At 33.4% G+C, this 19883-nt stretch overlaps 2 protein-coding genes across 2 annotated transcripts in view; one reads left to right on the top strand and one right to left on the bottom strand.

Moving 5' to 3' along the window:
* The window catches only part of LOC110035588 (prolyl endopeptidase-like), a 64845-nt gene extending 59613 nt beyond the window's left edge, over positions 1-5232 (top strand). Inside the window, exons 10-12 of the mRNA XM_020739840.1 lie at positions 3236-3371; positions 4748-4861; positions 4959-5232. Coding sequence (XP_020595499.1) covers positions 3236-3371; positions 4748-4861; positions 4959-5024 — 316 coding nt within the window. The 3' untranslated portion in view covers positions 5025-5232. The remainder of the gene's footprint in view (positions 1-3235; positions 3372-4747; positions 4862-4958) is intronic.
* A 3575-nt stretch (positions 5233-8807) lies between these two features.
* LOC110035589 (UPF0548 protein At2g17695) lies at positions 8808-9970 on the bottom strand. Its single transcript, XM_020739841.1, has 3 exons — positions 9548-9970; positions 9257-9469; positions 8808-9154 (listed from the first exon to the last, which is right to left on the bottom strand). The coding sequence occupies exons 1-3, from the start codon at positions 9790-9792 to the stop codon at positions 8953-8955; spliced, it is 660 nt and encodes a 219-aa protein (XP_020595500.1). The 5' UTR covers positions 9793-9970; the 3' UTR covers positions 8808-8952.
* Positions 9971-19883: the final 9913 nt, after the last annotated feature.

Here is a 19883-nt window from a genome sequence, read left to right as displayed (position 1 = left end):
TGATTATTTGTAATTCGCGAATAATGCCATAAGGCGTTCTTTATTAAAATCTGTAATTCCGAAAGATTTATTTTTAAAGTGATCGATTGATGTTAGAATTTTGTGGGGTGTTCATGCGTATATTATCTGAGGCATTGTCTTAAATGTTGCTTGTTATACTGATATTCTACATACCCCATTGGGCAAAACACTCAGCATATCACTTGCATGAACATCCTCTAGTCGCCTCATGATGGCCATTCATCTTTAGTCGGGCATTTCAACATGACAGGGAGGTCATATATGCTCTATCAGTCTAGTGACTTGATCAACTAGATTTAATGTAGGATCATAGTTACCCATTGATTTATTTTCTACTTTTTTTTCCTTTTTTTCTTTGTTGTTGATACAACCAGTAGCATGAAGCGGCTTTCTTTTCTCTTTATATTCCTTCTTTACCCTGCACTAAAGATCAATATTTTGATACCAACTTGATTTGTAATCAACCCTATAATTTAGTTAAATTACTGTAGATAAATATCACTATCAAGTTCTGGTCTTTTATTTGATGTGTACACTTTTCCCTCTCTCGAGTTTTGTTTTTCTTCGCTAAGAGAATGAGTACCCTCCTTGATCCACTCTTTTGTTGTTCCTACTGTAATCAGCAAACTGGATTTACCAGCAACATTGAAAACAATTAGCGGCGGATCAGCATCGATTGTAAGCAGGTAATGCTGCGGCAATAACAGGCAAGACGGCAACTTGCCAAAAACAGAGCTTGCGTAGTGAGCAATGGGGCAAAAACAGCATCGGCATTGGTTTTTCACCCTTTGGCTACAGGCAAGTCTGTGGGCTGGGGGTGATCAGCTTAGACGGGAGAAATGGACAAATTGGGAGAATTTTCTGACTGGTTTTACTACATAATTTAGACTTTTGAATATAAAATCTACAATCGAAGAAAACCCCATTTATAAATAGCAAACTAGATAAGTTCAAACTAAAAGTTAATGTCAACATAAATCATCACCGTTCTATTAAAAAACATAACGAGTTTGTTAAACTAGCTTAAAAATTCATACTGATTCTTATCCTATTATAATATGAGTTAGTCCGACAGTCCAGTTCTCAGCACCTTGATATCTTTGTATGATATTTGATTGACGATTCAGCCATCCTTATGGTGTCCTAATAACATTCTCTTTGATTTTCACCGTGATATGAGAATCATTACCATCTACAATATTAATAAAAAAAATTGAATGTTCTAGAGTCAGCAGATTCAATCTCCTTCTTCCTTCACAACTTGATTCTCAAATTAAGATGGATACTTATTGCAATTTTCTTTATTGTGAATGGTCTGTTTGGATTTCAACCACACTAAGAAATGTATGTATGAGAGTTTAAGATAAATTGCAAAGGCAATTATAAGTTATATAGGAGAATGAATTTCACTGGAAATCTTGCCATCCCTTCTATGTTTCCCCTAATAGGGTCTTGGAATGTCCTGCAAGCAAAAATAAATTTTAGCAAATTGATAATGAAGCAGGGCTTCCCATCACATAATGGAGGGCATGATGAAGCCTTGGACTTATGCCTGTAAATACACATTCAAATTATAAAATAATATTGACTTGAGAGAACTATGATGCTAATGCCTCGCAAATCAAATTGTAAATGTGCATGATGTGTCATCTTGCGCTGTGATACCCGATGTTGGCCATGTGCGTGTAGTCATACATGTTATGACTATATTAGTAATTAGTGATTGTGATGTTGTCGCCTGTGGAGACATGACTTTTATAGCATTTTATTCACCGCCATTGCTCTTTGATATAAAGAGAGGGAGAGAAGTGAAGGAGTTGAAGAATGTGACATGGAGAAGAAAGAGAGTTAAGATAGTGAATAGAGAGAGATAGGGGCAAAGAAAGCGAGGTAGAGAGAGAGATTGAAAGAGTGATATTTAGAGAGAGAGAGATAATGAATTAGAGAGGCTGTGAGAGATATATATTAATAGAAGAGATATTGAGAAAGAGGGAGAGAGAGTGACAGTAACATTGCAAGGGAAAGCATAGAGAGATGACAGAGTCGAAGAGTTGCTTAGCGGGTTTAGATGGAGCAGTCGGAGCCTCTTTTGAAATGAAAGGAGGCTGCATCTTCTTTTTGTGAGGAAAGGGCTTCTCTCAGTGATGGGCATGTCAATGTTAATGTGTACTTCAGTTGTGAGGAGAAAGAATAAATAGGCGCATATAGCAGTCTGAAACTTTTTTTGCTGGAGGCGACTTTTAAGCAGCTCTTTTTATTTTTATTTTAGAGGGAATACCAAGCCGGACTTCAATGACTAGGTCTGCTAGGTGGGTGGCCATCAGCTTTTTGTGCGGGAGAAGGGATATGGTATGCTCTGAGAGGCGTTTTTCAATGCTATTAATTAGTTTTGGAGCGTGAAGCACTTAAATGTGCATGGAAAAAGGCAATTCAAATGGTTTTTGCTTGACTAGATTATATCATTTATTCGTTTAGGTGCACTTGAGCGTGGTCTAGATCCAGTCAAGAGGATTTGGAGCCCAATTTATGATCAGACCGGATTCCTTTGAGCGAACATGTTAGATTTGACTGCAATTTAGCCACATTTGGAATAAATTTACATTATGTTGGAGCAATTATATAATTAAGTTTAACCTAGATGGACTTGTGTTAAGACTCGATTAAATTGGGACAACATTCAAATGATGTGATTTTATGAGAATTTTAGCATATAGGACTGGCGCTCCAACATATTGTTTTGGAGGTAAAAAATGATTATGTACTTGGGGTAATATTCTCACAGTGAGAAAATTTTAGTTGCAATTTTGGCTGACCACTCACAATGATTGACTACCAACGATGTTATTAACTGTAATTATTCAGTTGCTCATGCACCATTATGAAGGCATATTGAATATAATAGAACTATGATGAGGAAATAATTATAGGAAAATTAACTCCATTTTACAAAAGAAAAAATACAATACAAAAAACAGATGCATTTTGCAAGTGCCATCTGTGCCAATCTTTGTAGAATTGCATAACCATAAATGCCTTGATTTTTTTATTATAAATTTGTTAAAATACTTGTGTGATTCGGCTTTTGTTTTGTTAATCAGCTCATATTTAACCATTACTAAGATTTTTTGTTAAATATAAAATAAAATAAAATAAAATAATTTTTAAATATGAGTTTTCACATTATTTCTAATATTATAGTACCTCTATGTTGCAGATACTCACCTCTTCATAACGTGAAGAGACCATGGGAGAAGTCTTCTGATTCATCTGGTCAATACCCTCCAACCATGTTGCTAACAGCTGATCATGATGATCGTGTGGTGCCATTGCACTCATTAAAATTGTTGGCAGTAAGCAGTCGTTGCACTTCCTTTTTTCTATCATTTCTATTTATATTTCTGACCAAAAATTTTCCAGAAAAATAATTTATTTTACCTTGCAATTGAGATTTGCATCCCTCAGGATAGGCTTGCTGCAAACCGTTTGTATTCATAATAAGAATATTTTTGTTCTGACTACATGATTAACTTAATGGCTTGCTGTTGTGCAAATGCTCAGTTCAGCTAAATCCGATCTTAAGAGTCCTGGCCATTTAATTTATGAAGACTTACATACATACCACTCGATTCCTTATATTACATAGCTAACACCTAAACTTCCAACTTTTACATACCACTTACTCATGCATGAAAAATTTCACTTTTTAGAAGTTAAAATGGCGGTAGATATGAAACATTTGTGTGGTAGAAATGTAAGAAACAAATGTATGTGTCAGATATGTAAATACATAAGAATTGGGTGGTATGAATGTAAATGCCCTTTAATTTACTATGGTTCATTGCATTTGATACTGATCTTAATGTAGGAGATATAAATTTGTCTGCACTGATACTAGGACTGGTAAATAAAATATTCTATTGAATTTCAATACAACGCGTTATTCAGGTGACCAAATTGGAGCAGTTTGCCGCATGATATATTGTAGGCTTAGAAGTGTCTGCCTGGGACAAATTTTAAAAGAATTATTAAATTTAATATTAAAAACAAAGATCCTTTATTGAAGATGTATGCAACAAGGGAGCACCATTTCTGTCATGTTAGCTTCCATGCTGGTGTCATATTTTCTCACATGAAGGGTTTGATGGGCGCATAAAAATGTTTCATGATTGCTTATTTGATTCTCAAGCAAGTACACACATTTACTTATATATAGACTAATAGACAAGAGGAGAGCAATAGGAAAAAGTATAATGAAGTAGAATAATCTCCAAATAAGAGAAATATTTAGCACATGTAACAATGAAGATAAAATAAATCATTTGTCTAACTACTTCAATGTGAAAACGACACACAAACATGGTAGTTGAAGTGTAAAAAATGTTGCTTTTTTTGCCGAATATCTAAATCATTAGCAAGAGAGCTCCATTTCTAATGCCAAAAAATTAAGGGGCCATACCCAATTTTTATATTTTTTACACATCTAACACCTAAACTTTACTTTTTTACATCAATAACACCCTAATCTTTCATATCACATAAAAAATGCCACCTTTTTAACATTTGACATGCACGCATACATAGGAATTGAGTGGCATGTATTTAAGTTTTCCAAAATTAAACGCTCTATCGCCGCTATACCAATTACTTGTATATGACTTTCTGATCATTGTATTTTCACCATATGATCCTTAATAATGAAATATTTACATTCTTCTAATGTCTGAAGACCATGCAATACAAACTCTGCACGAGCCTGGAGAATAGTCCACAGAAGAATCCCATCATTGCTCGCATTGATCGCAAGTCTGGTCATGGAGCTGGTAGACCTACCCAGAAACTGGTTTGTATACGTAACCTGCTTTATGTTTTAATGCCTTACTTTATCTCAGCTTTGCCCCTTCTTAATTCGTATCATAAATGACCTTTTATTATAATAGATTGACGAGGCCGCAGATCGATATGGCTTCGCTGCGAAGATGATGGGAGTTTCTTGGAATGATTGATTTGGTTTACTAAGAAGATCAATTTTATAGCGCGCTCTCTATATGGAACTGAAACTCTGGTGCGTCATTTTGTATAATATCACATCATGCAGAAGAAAACATATGACTGCTTTGTGCTATGTAGCCTGAAATAAAATAGATGTTATTTATTCCTTTTGATTCTAACTCCTATCATAATAATAAATGCCTACCAAGCATGTTTGCTTTCCATTGCATTTGAAGTGATTGTATTAAAAAAAATAGAAAGTGAACTCTGTTGGTTTTCATTTAATTTTTATTATTCTATTCAACTATGAAATCATCTGAAAGTCTTTCCATCCAAAGCTCCTCTTAATAGTAATATTTTTTTCTCCTTGGAATAATGAGAGCAACACCCAACTTCTATTAAATTAAATGGCTATTGCAAAGATCCTCAATGAGACAAAAATAAAATATGATATGTAAAAGTCCAACATACTTATGAACATGAAATGAACAAAGTAAATCAAAGGAAATTCAAAAACTAAAATATGTGAGCTCAGAAGAACCCCCCGAGTCTAAAATGAACCTAGGAAGGCCCGACAAAATCAGACAAAGCCCCTGAGAGTAGAGGAAGATCATAAGGTAAAGGAATTCCCTTTTATGTAATCAAAATGTAGACAGGACAGCCCAGTAAGGAAGAACAAGGCTTGATCGATAGTTGACAAAGGAGAATAAAACCATTCGTGCTTACTGAGCTTCAGCAGAGATTACAGGAAAACTTTAAATATACAGTTTGGATCTGTAAAAGTGTAACTAGTATATAATAATATAGTTCAAAGCCAAACCAAAAGTAAGCCAAGTGTAATATCTGCAGTTATGGTAGGGCAGCCCAATTAAAGAATGAAAACCAGTAAACTGCAAGGTCAGATAAAACACAATTAAGCTTGACAGTAATCAAAATAAAACATTCTAATCCATATGATAATCTGTAGCTTGGTAATCAATTAGAGAAATAGAGGCTTTCCCCCTGTAATGCCAATTTTTGTTCTTTTGACAAATGGTAAAGAAAATTTACTAATAAGAATATTTATAATAGAGGAGACTTTAGTAAATCCTCTACTGTTCCTTTATAACCATAAATAGTCAGAAGTGGTGTGAGCTGAGAGAAGAAAAAAGTTCTTGATGATTTTGCATCCAATAGTGTCACCATAATTCTAAAAATGGGATAAATTGCGTCCCATATGAACAAAAGGACTATGTGGAATACTTTTTTTTTTAAGGACATTAAGGGAGTAAGGGAATTCAAATAAAAGGTGAGAATGATTTTTATTATGAATGCCGGGAAGACCATATTTAGGATCTACCATAAGGCATCTAAGAAGCTGATCATCTTTAGTTTCGAGACCTCCCACCAAAATTTTTCAATCCATCATCGAATCTTTAAAGTAACTTTAAATCAGATGGCATTATTCCAACTCACTTTAGGTTGATCTTCATAAGGATAAGGGTGGATTTATTTATGAGAATGATAATTTTTTCCCTCCCATGAACAATCGATAGGGGCATCCATAATGGGTGCATTAAAAATAAGTTGAAAACAGTTCACAATAATGTTATTAGTGGTATGTAAGCTCGAACTATTTTTTGAAATAAAATCAGAAATTTAGCATCAATATAACAGTTGAACCAAGAGAGGGAGCTCATAAATAGAGCTCCCGTTGAACAAATAATAGAGAGAGAAATTTAGCATCCATATCACAGTTGAACCAAGAGAGGGAGGATTTCCCAAAGATTTCCCAAAAGTTTCATAAATAGAGCTCCCGTTGAACCAATAATAGAGAGAGAGAGAGAGAGTCTAGTATTACGATTAATTCAAAAGGAGAGACCTCTCTTAATATAACAACATTTTCCATTAAAGTTCTCCGAAAAGAGAATTGTTTATTATTCAATTTAAACCATAAAAATTCATTGTAGATGTGACACCATTCATAAAGATAACAGTTAGTATTATAGTGTCTCCAAATAATTTTGAATTTACTCAAGAGATTGATGATGTCCAGATTAGGAATTCCTAGGTCATCTTCATCTATGGGCCTGTTGGAGTGGTGGCATTCCAAGCAATGGTGTGAGATTTTTTAGCTTCGCCATTATGGTGTATGAAATTATTAATTAGAGAGGATAGTTTCTTTTTAGACATTTGGGGATAATAGATGATCTAAACCAATAATGAATATAGCTCTAAATAATAGATTTAACCAATTGGAATTTGCTTGTGCAAGAGAGCTTTCTGTTTCCAACCACCAAACCAATGTAATATTTTGTCAGTGATTTTTGGGTGGTCAACAACTTTTGAGTTTGGAAGAGTTTATAGTAATGCCCAAAGTATTCTCAAGATAAGATCTTCAATTTAAGCCCCTAGCTGTCATAAATATGTCACTTTAATTGCTCACTAATAGGTTTAGAAGAAGAAATTGTAGATTTAGAAGAGTTGACATAGAGTTTAGTAACATCATAAAAGATTTGTAGGACATAGGATGAGCATCTAGTAGTAGTGGAAGCCTTTTGAAAATCCAAAAGATCATCAACATAAATGAGGTGGGTAATGTTATGATTGTTGAGACCATAGATAGAACCTTTGAAATGAAGATCTTTAGGTCTATAATAGACATTCATGACAATAGGAAAGAGGTTAAGGTGAGAATGACTGTCTCAGGCATGAAGATGAAGAAATCATGAAATTCACTATTAATAATCACAGAAAAGTGAAATTGGGCAGTGCAAGACTTTATACAGTTGATGAACTGAGGAATAAAACCCAAAGTAGACATTCTTTCGTTAAAAAAAGAAAGATTAACCCTACAACAAATTTTCATAAGATTAGTTTTTGTCCAAAAAGTTTTAGAATGAGTAGAAGTATTAAAGCTTCCAAGAAACTCATTAGCAGAACTGAGGAATAAAACCCAAAGTAGACATTCTTTCGTTAAAAAAAGAAAGATTAACCCTACAACAAATTTTCATAAGATTAGTTTTAGTCCAAAAAGTTTTAGAATGAGTAGAAGTATTAAAGCTTCCAAGAAACTCATTAGCAGAACTGAGGAATAAAACCCAAAGTAGACATTCTTTCGTTAAAAAAAGAAAGATTAACCCTACAACAAATTTTCATAAGATTAGTTTTTGTCCAAAAAGTTTTAGAATGAGTAGAAGTATTAAAGCTTTCAAGAAACTCATTAGCAATGTTGATATTATCAACAATATCTCTCTCATAAATAAAAGCAACTTAAGCATGACGAATAATGATAGGGAGAATGAATTTGAGTTACCAGCAATGAGCTTAGTGATGACTTTTTAAAGATTACTAAATAAATATAGGCCTGTTATCATTTAGAATTTGAATGGCATATCTGTCATGACCGAACATTTGTGTGCTCTACGTTACCTTAAATGATCATTTATCTCTTACCAAAACCGTGATTTGTTGTGTCACAATGTCAAACTAGTCGTCCTAAACAATATTTACATATATTTATTTATTTATATTTAAATTTTTTATGTTTATTTATATCACATACATTAACACAAGATTATTTTATCTTAAATAAATTAATATTTCTATGCTGCATTTGATATAATTTACAATTAAAATGGAATATAAATAAATATAGATATTAACTATATTAATAATTTAGAAGACAAATAATGGAACAAAAGCAGCAATTGTTGCCTGTATCCTGACTTGAGTTTTAAGGAACAAAAACAGCAATTGTATGATGATGATGATGGTGGCGGCGGCGTTTATTTATCAAACACTGAAACTTTCATATTTACTTATTTTAATATTTCGGTGTTAATTGTCATAAATCATAACTTGTGTATTCTACTTTAAAAAAAATTAATATCACTAAGAGAGTCCTTCAAACTTTCACAGTACAGAGGCTTATGAACATTGAAAAAGTTAAAACTTGTCGGATTAAATGTCTTCAATTTTGGGCTTCTGAGCAGAGACATGCTTTACCATTGCCTCTGCAGACTGCCGAGCAAAGCATTTCTGTCTGAATCGAACATAGGGCAAACCAATGGCGGAGATAATGTGCGCAGGCTTTGAAAAGGAAAAAATTTCGTACCAGACGCGATCATCCTCATCCCACTGAACCGAAAACCTCTCTTCTCCGTCCGGCCTGCTTCACATCCCAAGAAAAAAAAAAAAAAGGCTTAAAACCCCCACGAAGGAAGAGATAAAACGACAGAAACTGGAAATGGAGGCGGGGATTCATACAAGAAGATGGCCTTGAAGTGTTCCGCTTCCGAATCCGAAGGAATCCTTGATACCGGCGGCTGAGGGAGGCTGGATGGAAGCGTCGGCGACGTAAGCGATTTGAAGCGGCATCATTACCCACGGAAAAAACTCGTTCACACAGACGCAGAATCTTCTTCCTTTCTCCACCGGGGTTTGTGGATCCACGAATGCCCATTTCAGCCCAAATTGTCTGATATCTTAACTTGAATTAACACTGTAGGATTTGATGGAAGAAAGGAAGAATTGAAGGGCTGGGTCTAATGGTTACCTCCAGGTGAGGACGGCGGATTTGGCAAGCGCGTAGGTGATGGAGCCGGTGCCGAGGAGTACACGAGCTCGGTTGATGAAGAAACCATTTTTTGCGAGGTTGTCCTGAAGGATTTTGTCTTCAGCAGAGAGGGCGGAGGTGCCCTGAAGGGTTGTGTTGTAATTAAATCCTCCGGCAATCGCCGTGCAATTTTGTTGCTGCTCTTGGGTGGGGCGGGTCCAGCTCAGGAAGAGTTTTCCTGCCATTGCCTATCAGTTGTTCGACCGTATGCCGCTGACGGAGAATGGCTGATTTTTTCGTCAGAGTGGGGATAGAGATGGCTAAAGGCTGGAAAGCATCAATCTGTGAAAAAAGGAGCAAGAGTTTATAATACTTTTTTTTGGCCATTTTCTTGCACACCACAATTTTCTTACATATTTACCTAAACTTTATCTGCATTACCACTAAAATCTTTAACATAGCAAAGAAATATCACTATTATTATCTTTTAAAAATTGAATTACAACTTTTAATCCATAATTTTAAAACGCCAAAATTTTATAAGTATAAATATCAAATTATAGGTGACTGAAATGTAAATACATAAAAATTGTGGGGCATGTATGTTTTGTGTGAAGTATAAAATATATTGAATATTTATCAGGGTGAGAAGTAAAAAATATATTTTATAGATGATCATTTAATTTTATAATAATGTGCGAAATTAAAATCCTCATTTTGTAGGGTGTTTTAAAAAAAAATATAAAGTCTTAAGTCAATATGTCTAATTCAATTAACTAAATCATAAATTTAATAGATTTATTATTTTAAAGCATAAATTTTTTATTTTCAAGCACCAAATGAGCCCCTTGTAAAAATTTGGGATGTCATTTGATATGCTCCAAGTGTGTTAGTCTCATTCATTTTTGCTTTGATTGAAGCCACGTCTGCCTCAATCTTTGAGATGGTCTCCGCTATTCCTTCTATACTAACGACTAGGAATCCATTGTATAACTCTTGCGCACTTTGACTCACGATCCTCTTCTTAATGACTTCTTTTTTATTCTTCATTTCAATCTCCCAAGAAGACATTTTTGTAAGTTCTCTCACTCTTTTTCTCTTCACTTAGACTTTAGGATGAAAATTTGAAGTGGGGTAAAAATTCTCTTCATTCCCATGCTATTTATTGGCCTTGGATGAAGCCTAGACACACTACTTACATTTACAAACCACTAAATCACGTTTAAAGCCACTAAAACACTTTTAATCCTTCGAGAATATTAATTTTGCATCTTTTTTTTTTAACTACCGCACTTAAGCTCCGCGTTTTGGCTCTTAAGCGCCTATGCTTACTTTAGCACATGTCTACTTATTGTCCAAATATGTACTCTAACTCATCTAAGTCATCCATTAAGGTCTTAGAATCCTCACTATATTATTATGTTTTCAAAAATACTACCACATTTTTTTTAATCAAACACAACAACATATCATTTAAAACAAATGCACACTGATAACTATGGGTTGCCTTCGACAAAGAGCTTGGTTTTATGTCGTCACCCCGACGTAATCAGTACTTATTCTGTTTGACCCAACAACATAAGATCATTTAATTTAAGCTGATCCCTTAAACAAAAGAGTTTCAGTCGTGACCATTCACTTTGAATATTTTCTCAGTTTTAGGATCTTTAATATCCACAGCTCCATAGAGATAAACTTTTATCACAATAAATGTGCCCATCTAACTGGACTTAAGTTTCCCTAAAAATAATTTTAATCTTGCATTATACAAAATTTTTAATAAAAATCCTCTGATCATACCACATCTTCATCTTTTTTTATTTATCTTAGCACTCTCATAAGATTCATTCCTTATCTTTTCATGCTCATTTAATTGTAATAGTCTTTTCTCACGAGCATCTTTTAAGTTACAATTAAATTTTTTAATAGCCCAATATGCTTTATGCTCAAGTGTAAGTGGTAAATAACAAGTTTTCTTAAGTATTAGCCTATTTGGGGACATTCCTATAAGAGTTCTATATGCAGTCCTATAAGCCCACAAATATAGTTCTATATGCAGTCCTATAAGCCCACAAAATATAATCAAGTTTGACTGACCAATCCATTTTTGTTGGATTCACAGATTTTTTTAAAATTCTTTTAATTTTATGATTGAATAATTAAACCAAACCACTTGTCTGACGATGACAAGCAATAGCAATTCGATGATTGATATGATATTTCTTTACTAATTTCTCCATTATTGCATTTCTTAAATGATTTCCCCCATTAGTTATGATCACTCTCGGCATCCCAAATCTACAAGATATGTTCAATTTTCAAAAATTTTGCAACACTTTGAGCATCACATTGGGGTAAAGCAACAACTTCTATCCATTTGGATACATAGTCTACTACTAACAATATATAAAAATTTCTGAAAGATGGTATAAATGGTCCCATGAAATATAATCTCCAAACTTCAAATATCTCAAATTTCAACATATAATTGTGGGGAATCTCATTCCTTCTAGAAATATTGCCTACACGTTGATATCGATCACAAGTTTTAATATAAGCATTAACATCTCTAAAGAATCTCTAAAGATTGTAGGTTAAAGATTGTAGGTCAATAAAATCCAAATTATAAAATTTTGTATGTTATTTTATTAACACCAGAATGTCCTCCAAAATCAGAATCATGTCATTTTTGGATAATTTCATAAATTTAATCTAAAAGCACATTCTTCTTCTGTTGGTATGTTAGACTAAATGGTACAATATCACTAACAATAAAGTTTACAATGTCGGCATACCATGGAACACACCACTTATTAATATTGAACAATATTTTATCTAGAAAATATCATTAATCTCTTTTTTAAAATAGAGTGGTTTTTTTAATTCAATTTCTAATTCAAGCATGGACAGATGATCAACAATTTGATTATTAGTTTGATTATTAGCTCCCTTTCTATCTACTATTTTAAAGTCAAATTCTTGCATAAGAAGAATCTATCTTATCAGTCTTAGGTTTGCATCATTCTTTTTCATTAAATATTTAATAGCAGAATGATCTGTATGCACAACACATTTTGTTCCAATTAAATGTGATCCAAATTTATCAAAAGCGTGTACTATTGCTAATATCACTTTCTCAGTTGTGGTATAATTAATTTAAGCTTCATTTAGAGTTCTACTAGCATTGTAAATTACTTAGAAAATCTTATCATATTTTTGTCCTAAAACAATTCCAATAGCATAATCACTTGCATCACACATCAATTCAAAATGACACATCAATTCAAAATACATCAATTCAAAATGTTTTTCCCAATTTGGTGAAACAATAATTGGTGCAGTAACTAATTTTTCTTTTAATAGCTCAAAGGTTTTTAGGCACTCCTTATCAAAATTAAAAATTACGTCTTTTTCGAGTGAATGACATAGAAGCTTAGCAATTTTTTAGAAGTCTTTAATATATTACCTATAGAATCTAACATGTCCTAAAATACTTCTAATTTCCCTCACATTTGTTGGGTGAGGTTGTTGGGTGAGGTAAATTAGGTGAGGTAAATTAGGGATCACTTGAATTTTTGCAAGATCTACTTTCATACCATTTTCTGATATATGATGTCCTAAAACAATTCCTCCTGCTATCATAAATTGTCATTTTTTTATCAATTAAGGACTAAATTTTTTTTTTCACAGCACTTAAGAACTCTTGATAAATGTTCTAAACAAGATTCAAATGAAGTTTTAAACATTGAAAAATCTTCCATAAAAATATCAATTCCTTTTTCAATTAAATCACAAAAGTTAACCATCATACATCTTTGAAATGTAGCAGAGACATTACATAAATAATGAATTTGACTAACCCATGCACTATCTAAAATAAAGTAGATAATTCCAGCATCTAACCACTTTAAAATTTTTTTCTTAACAATTTCATTTATAACAGGATTTAATCTCCAATGAGGATCAACCCTAGGTTTGTAGTTTTCTTTCTTAACAATTTCTTTAATATCAGCAATTGTCTATCCAAAGGCTTTCTTATAATTCTTGAAAGTTTTCATGAAACTCTCTTCTTCTTATAATGTTAAATTTGAGGAAATTATAACTGGTAATGTTTAAGAATCACCTAAAAAGACATATTTTAAATGGTTAGGAAGTAACTTCAATTTAAGTTCAGAAGGTTTTTCAATCGATGGATAAAAAGATTTTTCTTTTCTGTCGTGTCCAAAACTTCAAAACTTTCTTGAACTTAATTTGAATCTTTCTCATGAAAATCATCAGATTTCTCTAATTCCTCTTCTTGCTCATGTTCCAACTCTTTCATTTCATATTTTTCTTCATAAGTTGCTTTGAAATGACATTCACTTAGATATCTTATTGCATCCATCCTGTAACATTCATCATCTTTACCTTTTATAGGAGAGGATGGTTATGTTGACCTCACTTTTGATTGAGGTCTAGGCTTTCTCTTTAGTAGCCTAGGGTCTAGCCATAGGATTGACTATTCTTAGAGAACTAGAGAACTAGAAAAAGGCACCCTTACCATTAGAAATTCTAAACTCTTCTTTACTCAACTTGAAGTTCCACATATCGGTGTTAACCTCTAGCACTTAGTAGGTGGGGTCATATGGGGGAGCTCAAGGAGAGTTCCTATAGGGCTATTTGACCTTAGGGTTGACCTTGGGTGTTGGTCTAGAGCTAAGACACTCACTTCACTCACAATCACTCACTACCCTAAACCCAGAATTTCCTGACTTTGGTCCCTTGAGCCTTCAGAAAACTCATGTAGATGGTCCCCTAAACTTATTAGCCCTAGGCTAGGGTTTTGCTAAGACCAGTACATAGAGGACCCAAATGGAGTTTTCAATGGTCCATGACTTACTTTTGGTGGTTAGCTCCCCAATTTTACCCAAAATACTTAGCCTGGACTTTTGCCCATAAACTCCACCAAATTACCTAAGTACACTTGAAACCCTCAATTTGGTCAAAATTCCCAAATTTATCCAAAATACCCAAAAAATGTTCAAAAAATATTTCAAACCTTTTGAAAACACCCAAATTACCCAAAATCACCAAAAAATGCCAAATTACCAAATTGCCCCCTCATGGGCCCAAAATTTTAAAAATTCTAAAAAATCCCAAAAAATTTCAAAATATTCCAAATATTCCCAATTTAATTTTTATCAACTACCACATGGCCCAATTTGTCCAATTTTACCATCTTTGACCAAGACCCCCAAATTTGCCTTTAAAGGCCTAAATTTCCCCAAATTCAACTCAAATGTCCATCAATTTGATCTCAATCTCCCTAGATTTCAATTCCAAACTCAAATTAACCTTCAATGTGACCAAAATAAACAAAATCCAAGCTCAATTGGCCCATGATTTGAGCCCAATTTTGATTTAGATCCAAGCCCCAATTTTGGCCACATGACCTAATCTCATCAAATTGAATGCCTTAACCCCAAAATTGGCACCCAATTTATATTGAAAACTCTTCATGAGATTCCTATTGACCATTCTAAACAATCAATTTGGACTTAGCCCATGGCTAGCTCAATCTAGACCCAAGGCTAGCCCAACATACCCAAAATGACCGATTTCCAAATTCCTTTAAACTGACCCTCCAAATGAACTCAAAATCTTTTCAATCCTTCACCAAAATTGGTCCTTAAAATCATATACATCAATTGCATCAATCAATTGGGCTCAAGGAAATGGCTAGCCTAACCCAAACCCAAGTCTTGGTCATTTGCACCCACTTGGACCCATGCACTAAATGTAGCCTAACCACCCCAAAGCCATCAAATTAAAGACTCCACAACCATTAGTTAGACCCTAAGACTGAGTAAAAACTCACCTAACCACCTAAGCTAAGCCATGGACCAATGGTCCCTTAAATCAAGGGATTTCATGCCATAATTGCTTAAGCTAAGATTCCTTTAGCCAAAACTAAGCCCAAGCCCATTAAATTGCCAAAACTAAGCCCAAGCCCTTAGCATAGACTTTGATCAACACCTGAAATCAAGCTTAGTTGATTTCATATCTAAACCTTACACCACAGCAAGAGGCTCAATACTTAGCCTCCTTGGTCCCCAAATAGGTGTTGTCCTCACTTTTGGTTGAGGTCTAGTCTTTCTCTTTAGTAGCCTAGGGTCTAGCCATAGGACATTCCTATTGACTATTCTTAGAGAACTAGAAAAAGGCACCCTTACCATTAGAAATTCTAAACTCTTCTTTACTCAACTTGAAGTTCCACATATCGGTGTTAACCTCTAGCACTTAGTAGGTGGGGTCATATGGGGGAGCTCAAGGAGAGTTCCTATAGGGCTATTTGACCTTAGGGTTGACCTTGGGTGTTGGTCTAGAGCTAAGACACTCACTTCACTCACAATCACTCACTACCCTAAACCCAGAATTTCCTGACTTTGGTCCCTTGAGCCTTCAGAAAACTCATGTAGATGGTCCCCTAAACTTATTAGCCCTAGGCTAGGGTTTTGCTAAGACCAGTACATAGAGGACCCAAATGGAGTTTTCAATGGTCCATGACTTACTTTTGGTGGTTAGCTCCCCAATTTTACCCAAAATACTTAGCCTGGACTTTTGCCCATAAACTCCACCAAATTACCTAAGTACACTTGAAACCCTCAATTTGGTCAAAATTCCCAAATTTATCCAAAATACCCAAAAAATGTTCAAAAAATATTTCAAACCTTTTGAAAACACCCAAATTACCCAAAATCACCAAAAAATGCCAAATTACCAAATTGCCCCCTCATGGGCCCAAAATTTTAAAAATTCTAAAAAATCCCAAAAAATTTCAAAATATTCCAAATATTCCCAATTTAATTTTTATCAACTACCACATGGCCCAATTTGTCCAATTTTACCATCTTTGACCAAGACCCCCAAATTTGCCTTTAAAGGCCTAAATTTCCCCAAATTCAACTCAAATGTCCATCAATTTGATCTCAATCTCCCTAGATTTCAATTCCAAACTCAAATTAACCTTCAATGTGACCAAAATAAACAAAATCCAAGCTCAATTGGCCCATGATTTGAGCCCAATTTTGATTTAGATCCAAGCCCCAATTTTGGCCACATGACCTAATCTCATCAAATTGAATGCCTTAACCCCAAAATTGGCACCCAATTTATATTGAAAACTCTTCATGAGATTCCTATTGACCATTCTAAACAATCAATTTGGACTTAGCCCATGGCTAGCTCAATCTAGACCCAAGGCTAGCCCAACATACCCAAAATGACCGATTTCCAAATTCCTTTAAACTGACCCTCCAAATGAACTCAAAATCTTTTCAATCCTTCACCAAAATTGGTCCTTAAAATCATATACATCAATTGCATCAATCAATTGGGCTCAAGGAAATGGCTAGCCTAACCCAAACCCAAGTCTTGGTCATTTGCACCCACTTGGACCCATGCACTAAATGTAGCCTAACCACCCCAAAGCCATCAAATTAAAGACTCCACAACCATTAGTTAGACCCTAAGACTGAGTAAAAACTCACCTAACCACCTAAGCTAAGCCATGGACCAATGGTCCCTTAAATCAAGGGATTTCATGCCATAATTGCTTAAGCTAAGATTCCTTTAGCCAAAACTAAGCCCAAGCCCATTAAATTGCCAAAACTAAGCCCAAGCCCTTAGCATAGACTTTGATCAACACCTGAAATCAAGCTTAGTTGATTTCATATCTAAACCTTACACCACAGCAAGAGGCTCAATACTTAGCCTCCTTGGTCCCCAAATAATGTGCCAAGCTTCTCTGATTGAAGCTTCCCTTCTCAGAGTAAAGGTATTGAACTCCTCATTTTGGGCCTATTTAGATTCTACATTTACTTTGAGTTGATTTCATGGCATCTTAACCATATGGATATGTTCCTCTAGTCTAGACGAGCATTTTAAAAAAAATTCACTTAATTTGGTTGAGAAATGAGGGAGATATCAAGCCTTGAAGATGGACAGTTCTAGGGTTAGTCTATTTGGGGACGATGACGGAAGCCGTCCGATCGCGTGTTTATCTCATCAACGGATGAGATCAAGCCAAACAACACTTCCTTACGTGAATCGCGGGACGCGTGGCTGCTAACATGGACGACAAAATTGAATGGGAGCGCGTCGTGTGGAGTTTCAGAGCTGCAGTAGGTTAACGAGGCGCCGCGCGTTTAAATAGATAAATAGGAAATAAAAAAATTCAGAAAATATACCCTAACTTCAAAAATTCATATCTTGGTGAACAGAGGAGAACAATGTGGAATTGACTTGAAGTTAATTTGATGCATATTTTATTTTTAATTATTTAAACACTATTTTGAGTCTTTTGATTCGCCATGCATGTAGACATTTCACTATAGCTTAAAATTTTGACATGTTGAAGCCTCTATCATGTGGAACATTCCTTGATTTTTCCAAAGTCAGAGGAGACCTCTAAACAGAGATCTTCATTTTTCAAGTTTGTGTCTATTATTTGCATAAATTAATCATAATAATTAGCATGTTGCTTAAAAAAATTCAAGAAAATTTTGGTAGGTTTGCTATGATCAGATAACCCTTAGAAAAATTGCTCATGAGTTAAGTCATTTAAAATGAACCTAATCTTCATAAACCCTAAAACACTAAGGTAAATAATTTTGGAAAAAAAAAACATCAAAATGACTTGATTTTTTATCTCCTATGTTGTTTAAGATTCAGAGAACTCCCCATAGAAATTTTAAATCAATTTGAGTCCATTTGATGGTCTAAATTGATTTTTCAAGTTAAATATTCTTTTTGACACTAAAATGATTTTTAATAATCATAATATAACTCAAAAAATTAAGAAAACTTATTTTTTGAGTTCTCTGTGATCAAGGAAATTTTATAAAAATAAAATAGTGTTTAAAATAAAAACTTTATTTTTAAGCTCATTTTAAATATTTAAATAATTAAAAATTCTTAAAAATCACAAAAAAAATAATAAAATTTATGAAAATATTCTAAATTATTTTCTAAGCACTTAGAAATAATTGGAATATTTTTCCTAATTTTCTAAATAAAGATATTGTATTTTGAAGCTTAAATTATTTTTAAAGGCTAAAAAATGGATTTCCACTAAAATAATTCCAATAAATCAAAGAAAAATAAAAAAAAATATAAAATTTGCTTCTTTGGGTTCTCTGACCATTGAGTTTCTTGACCTTAGAAGGATTTTTGAAAAATATAAAATTTTATTTTCCACATTTAAAATATTTTTTATTTAATAAATACACCAGAAATTAAAATAACTCTAATAATTTAAATAAAATTCAAAAAATCATGAAATTTTTTCTGAATGGCTCTCTACTTTAGGTCCACCTCTAGTACAAATTTCAAGTGATTAGGCTTTACCTTGGTAAAATTAGCAAATTTTCTTTGAAAAGTCCCATTTTTACATGAAAATAACTATATAAATTAAATTAAATTTTGAAAGATCACATTTTCTCCTCTGATGTCTTAATTGACCCATGAATGGGGTAGAATAAAAATTTTAAAGTCATTTGATTTAAATTTGACAAAGTATGAAGTGTTAGAGCCTTAGGGGCACAAGTGTAATTTTAGGAATTTGGCCTTAATTAACATTTAGGCCTAATTCAAAGAAGGAAATGAGCAACCTCTGATCTTAATCAGCTTGTTTGGATGACTGAAATTAAAAAGGGGATTAATTAGTAGAAACCAATATCACTTTTCTAATTAAAAGGATAAATAAATAAATTTTTAAATTATTAAAATTTGGAAGTTTATTAAAATTAAATGAACCTAGGACTTAGAGGTATGACTTTTGAAGTCAATAATTAATTAATTTAATACCTCTATTTGATGTTCAAATGAAATTAAAATAATGAATCATGATCGCCTAAAACTTAACATTTTCAAAATTAATTAAGACACTCACCTAGGTCTTAAGGGCTTTGTGAAAATAACCGTCTCTGGTGCCTAGGCGCCGAAATCTGGCGCCAAGGTACCATCTTCTCTGTATTCTTTAAGCCCCAAATGCCTAGAGTTAGTATACTTGCAATAAAATATGAAAATAACTTTCGTTAAAGTGCAATATCACCAAATTTAATTCTTAAATACATATATAAAAATTAATATTTTTTGGTGTAGAAAAATCCCTCAAACTTAATTGTTACTTGTCCTCAAGTAACTCTTTTACTATATAAAAATTATGACTTAAGGCAGTGAGCATCACTTAAAAACTAATATAATTTTTGTTTTATAAAGACAATCGTAAGATTTTAGAAAATTTTTAAAAACTTAAGTTAAAACGAAAAATATAAGAATATCTAGTTCTTAAGTC

Source organism: Phalaenopsis equestris, unplaced genomic scaffold (assembly GCF_001263595.1).
Source record: "Phalaenopsis equestris unplaced genomic scaffold, ASM126359v1 Scaffold198345, whole genome shotgun sequence".
Classification (NCBI taxonomy): domain Eukaryota; kingdom Viridiplantae; phylum Streptophyta; class Magnoliopsida; order Asparagales; family Orchidaceae; genus Phalaenopsis; species Phalaenopsis equestris.
The sequence above is the reverse complement of the archived record's forward strand: the minus strand, read 5'-3'. Positions and strand labels throughout refer to the sequence as shown.

Bases quoted from the DNA above. Each gene is read 5' to 3' on its own strand.
- LOC110035589 (XM_020739841.1), bottom strand. From the start codon at position 9,792: ATGGCAGGAAAACTCTTCCTGAGCTGGACCCGCCCCACCCAAGAGCAG. The intron at 9,470-9,547 runs GTAACCATTAGA...TTAAGATATCAG, and splicing joins TCCGCCGTCCTCACCTGGAG to ACAATTTGGGCTGAAATGGG. The intron at 9,155-9,256 runs ATGAATCCCCGC...AAGCAGGCCGGA, and splicing joins CTTCAAGGCCATCTTCTTGT to CGGAGAAGAGAGGTTTTCGG.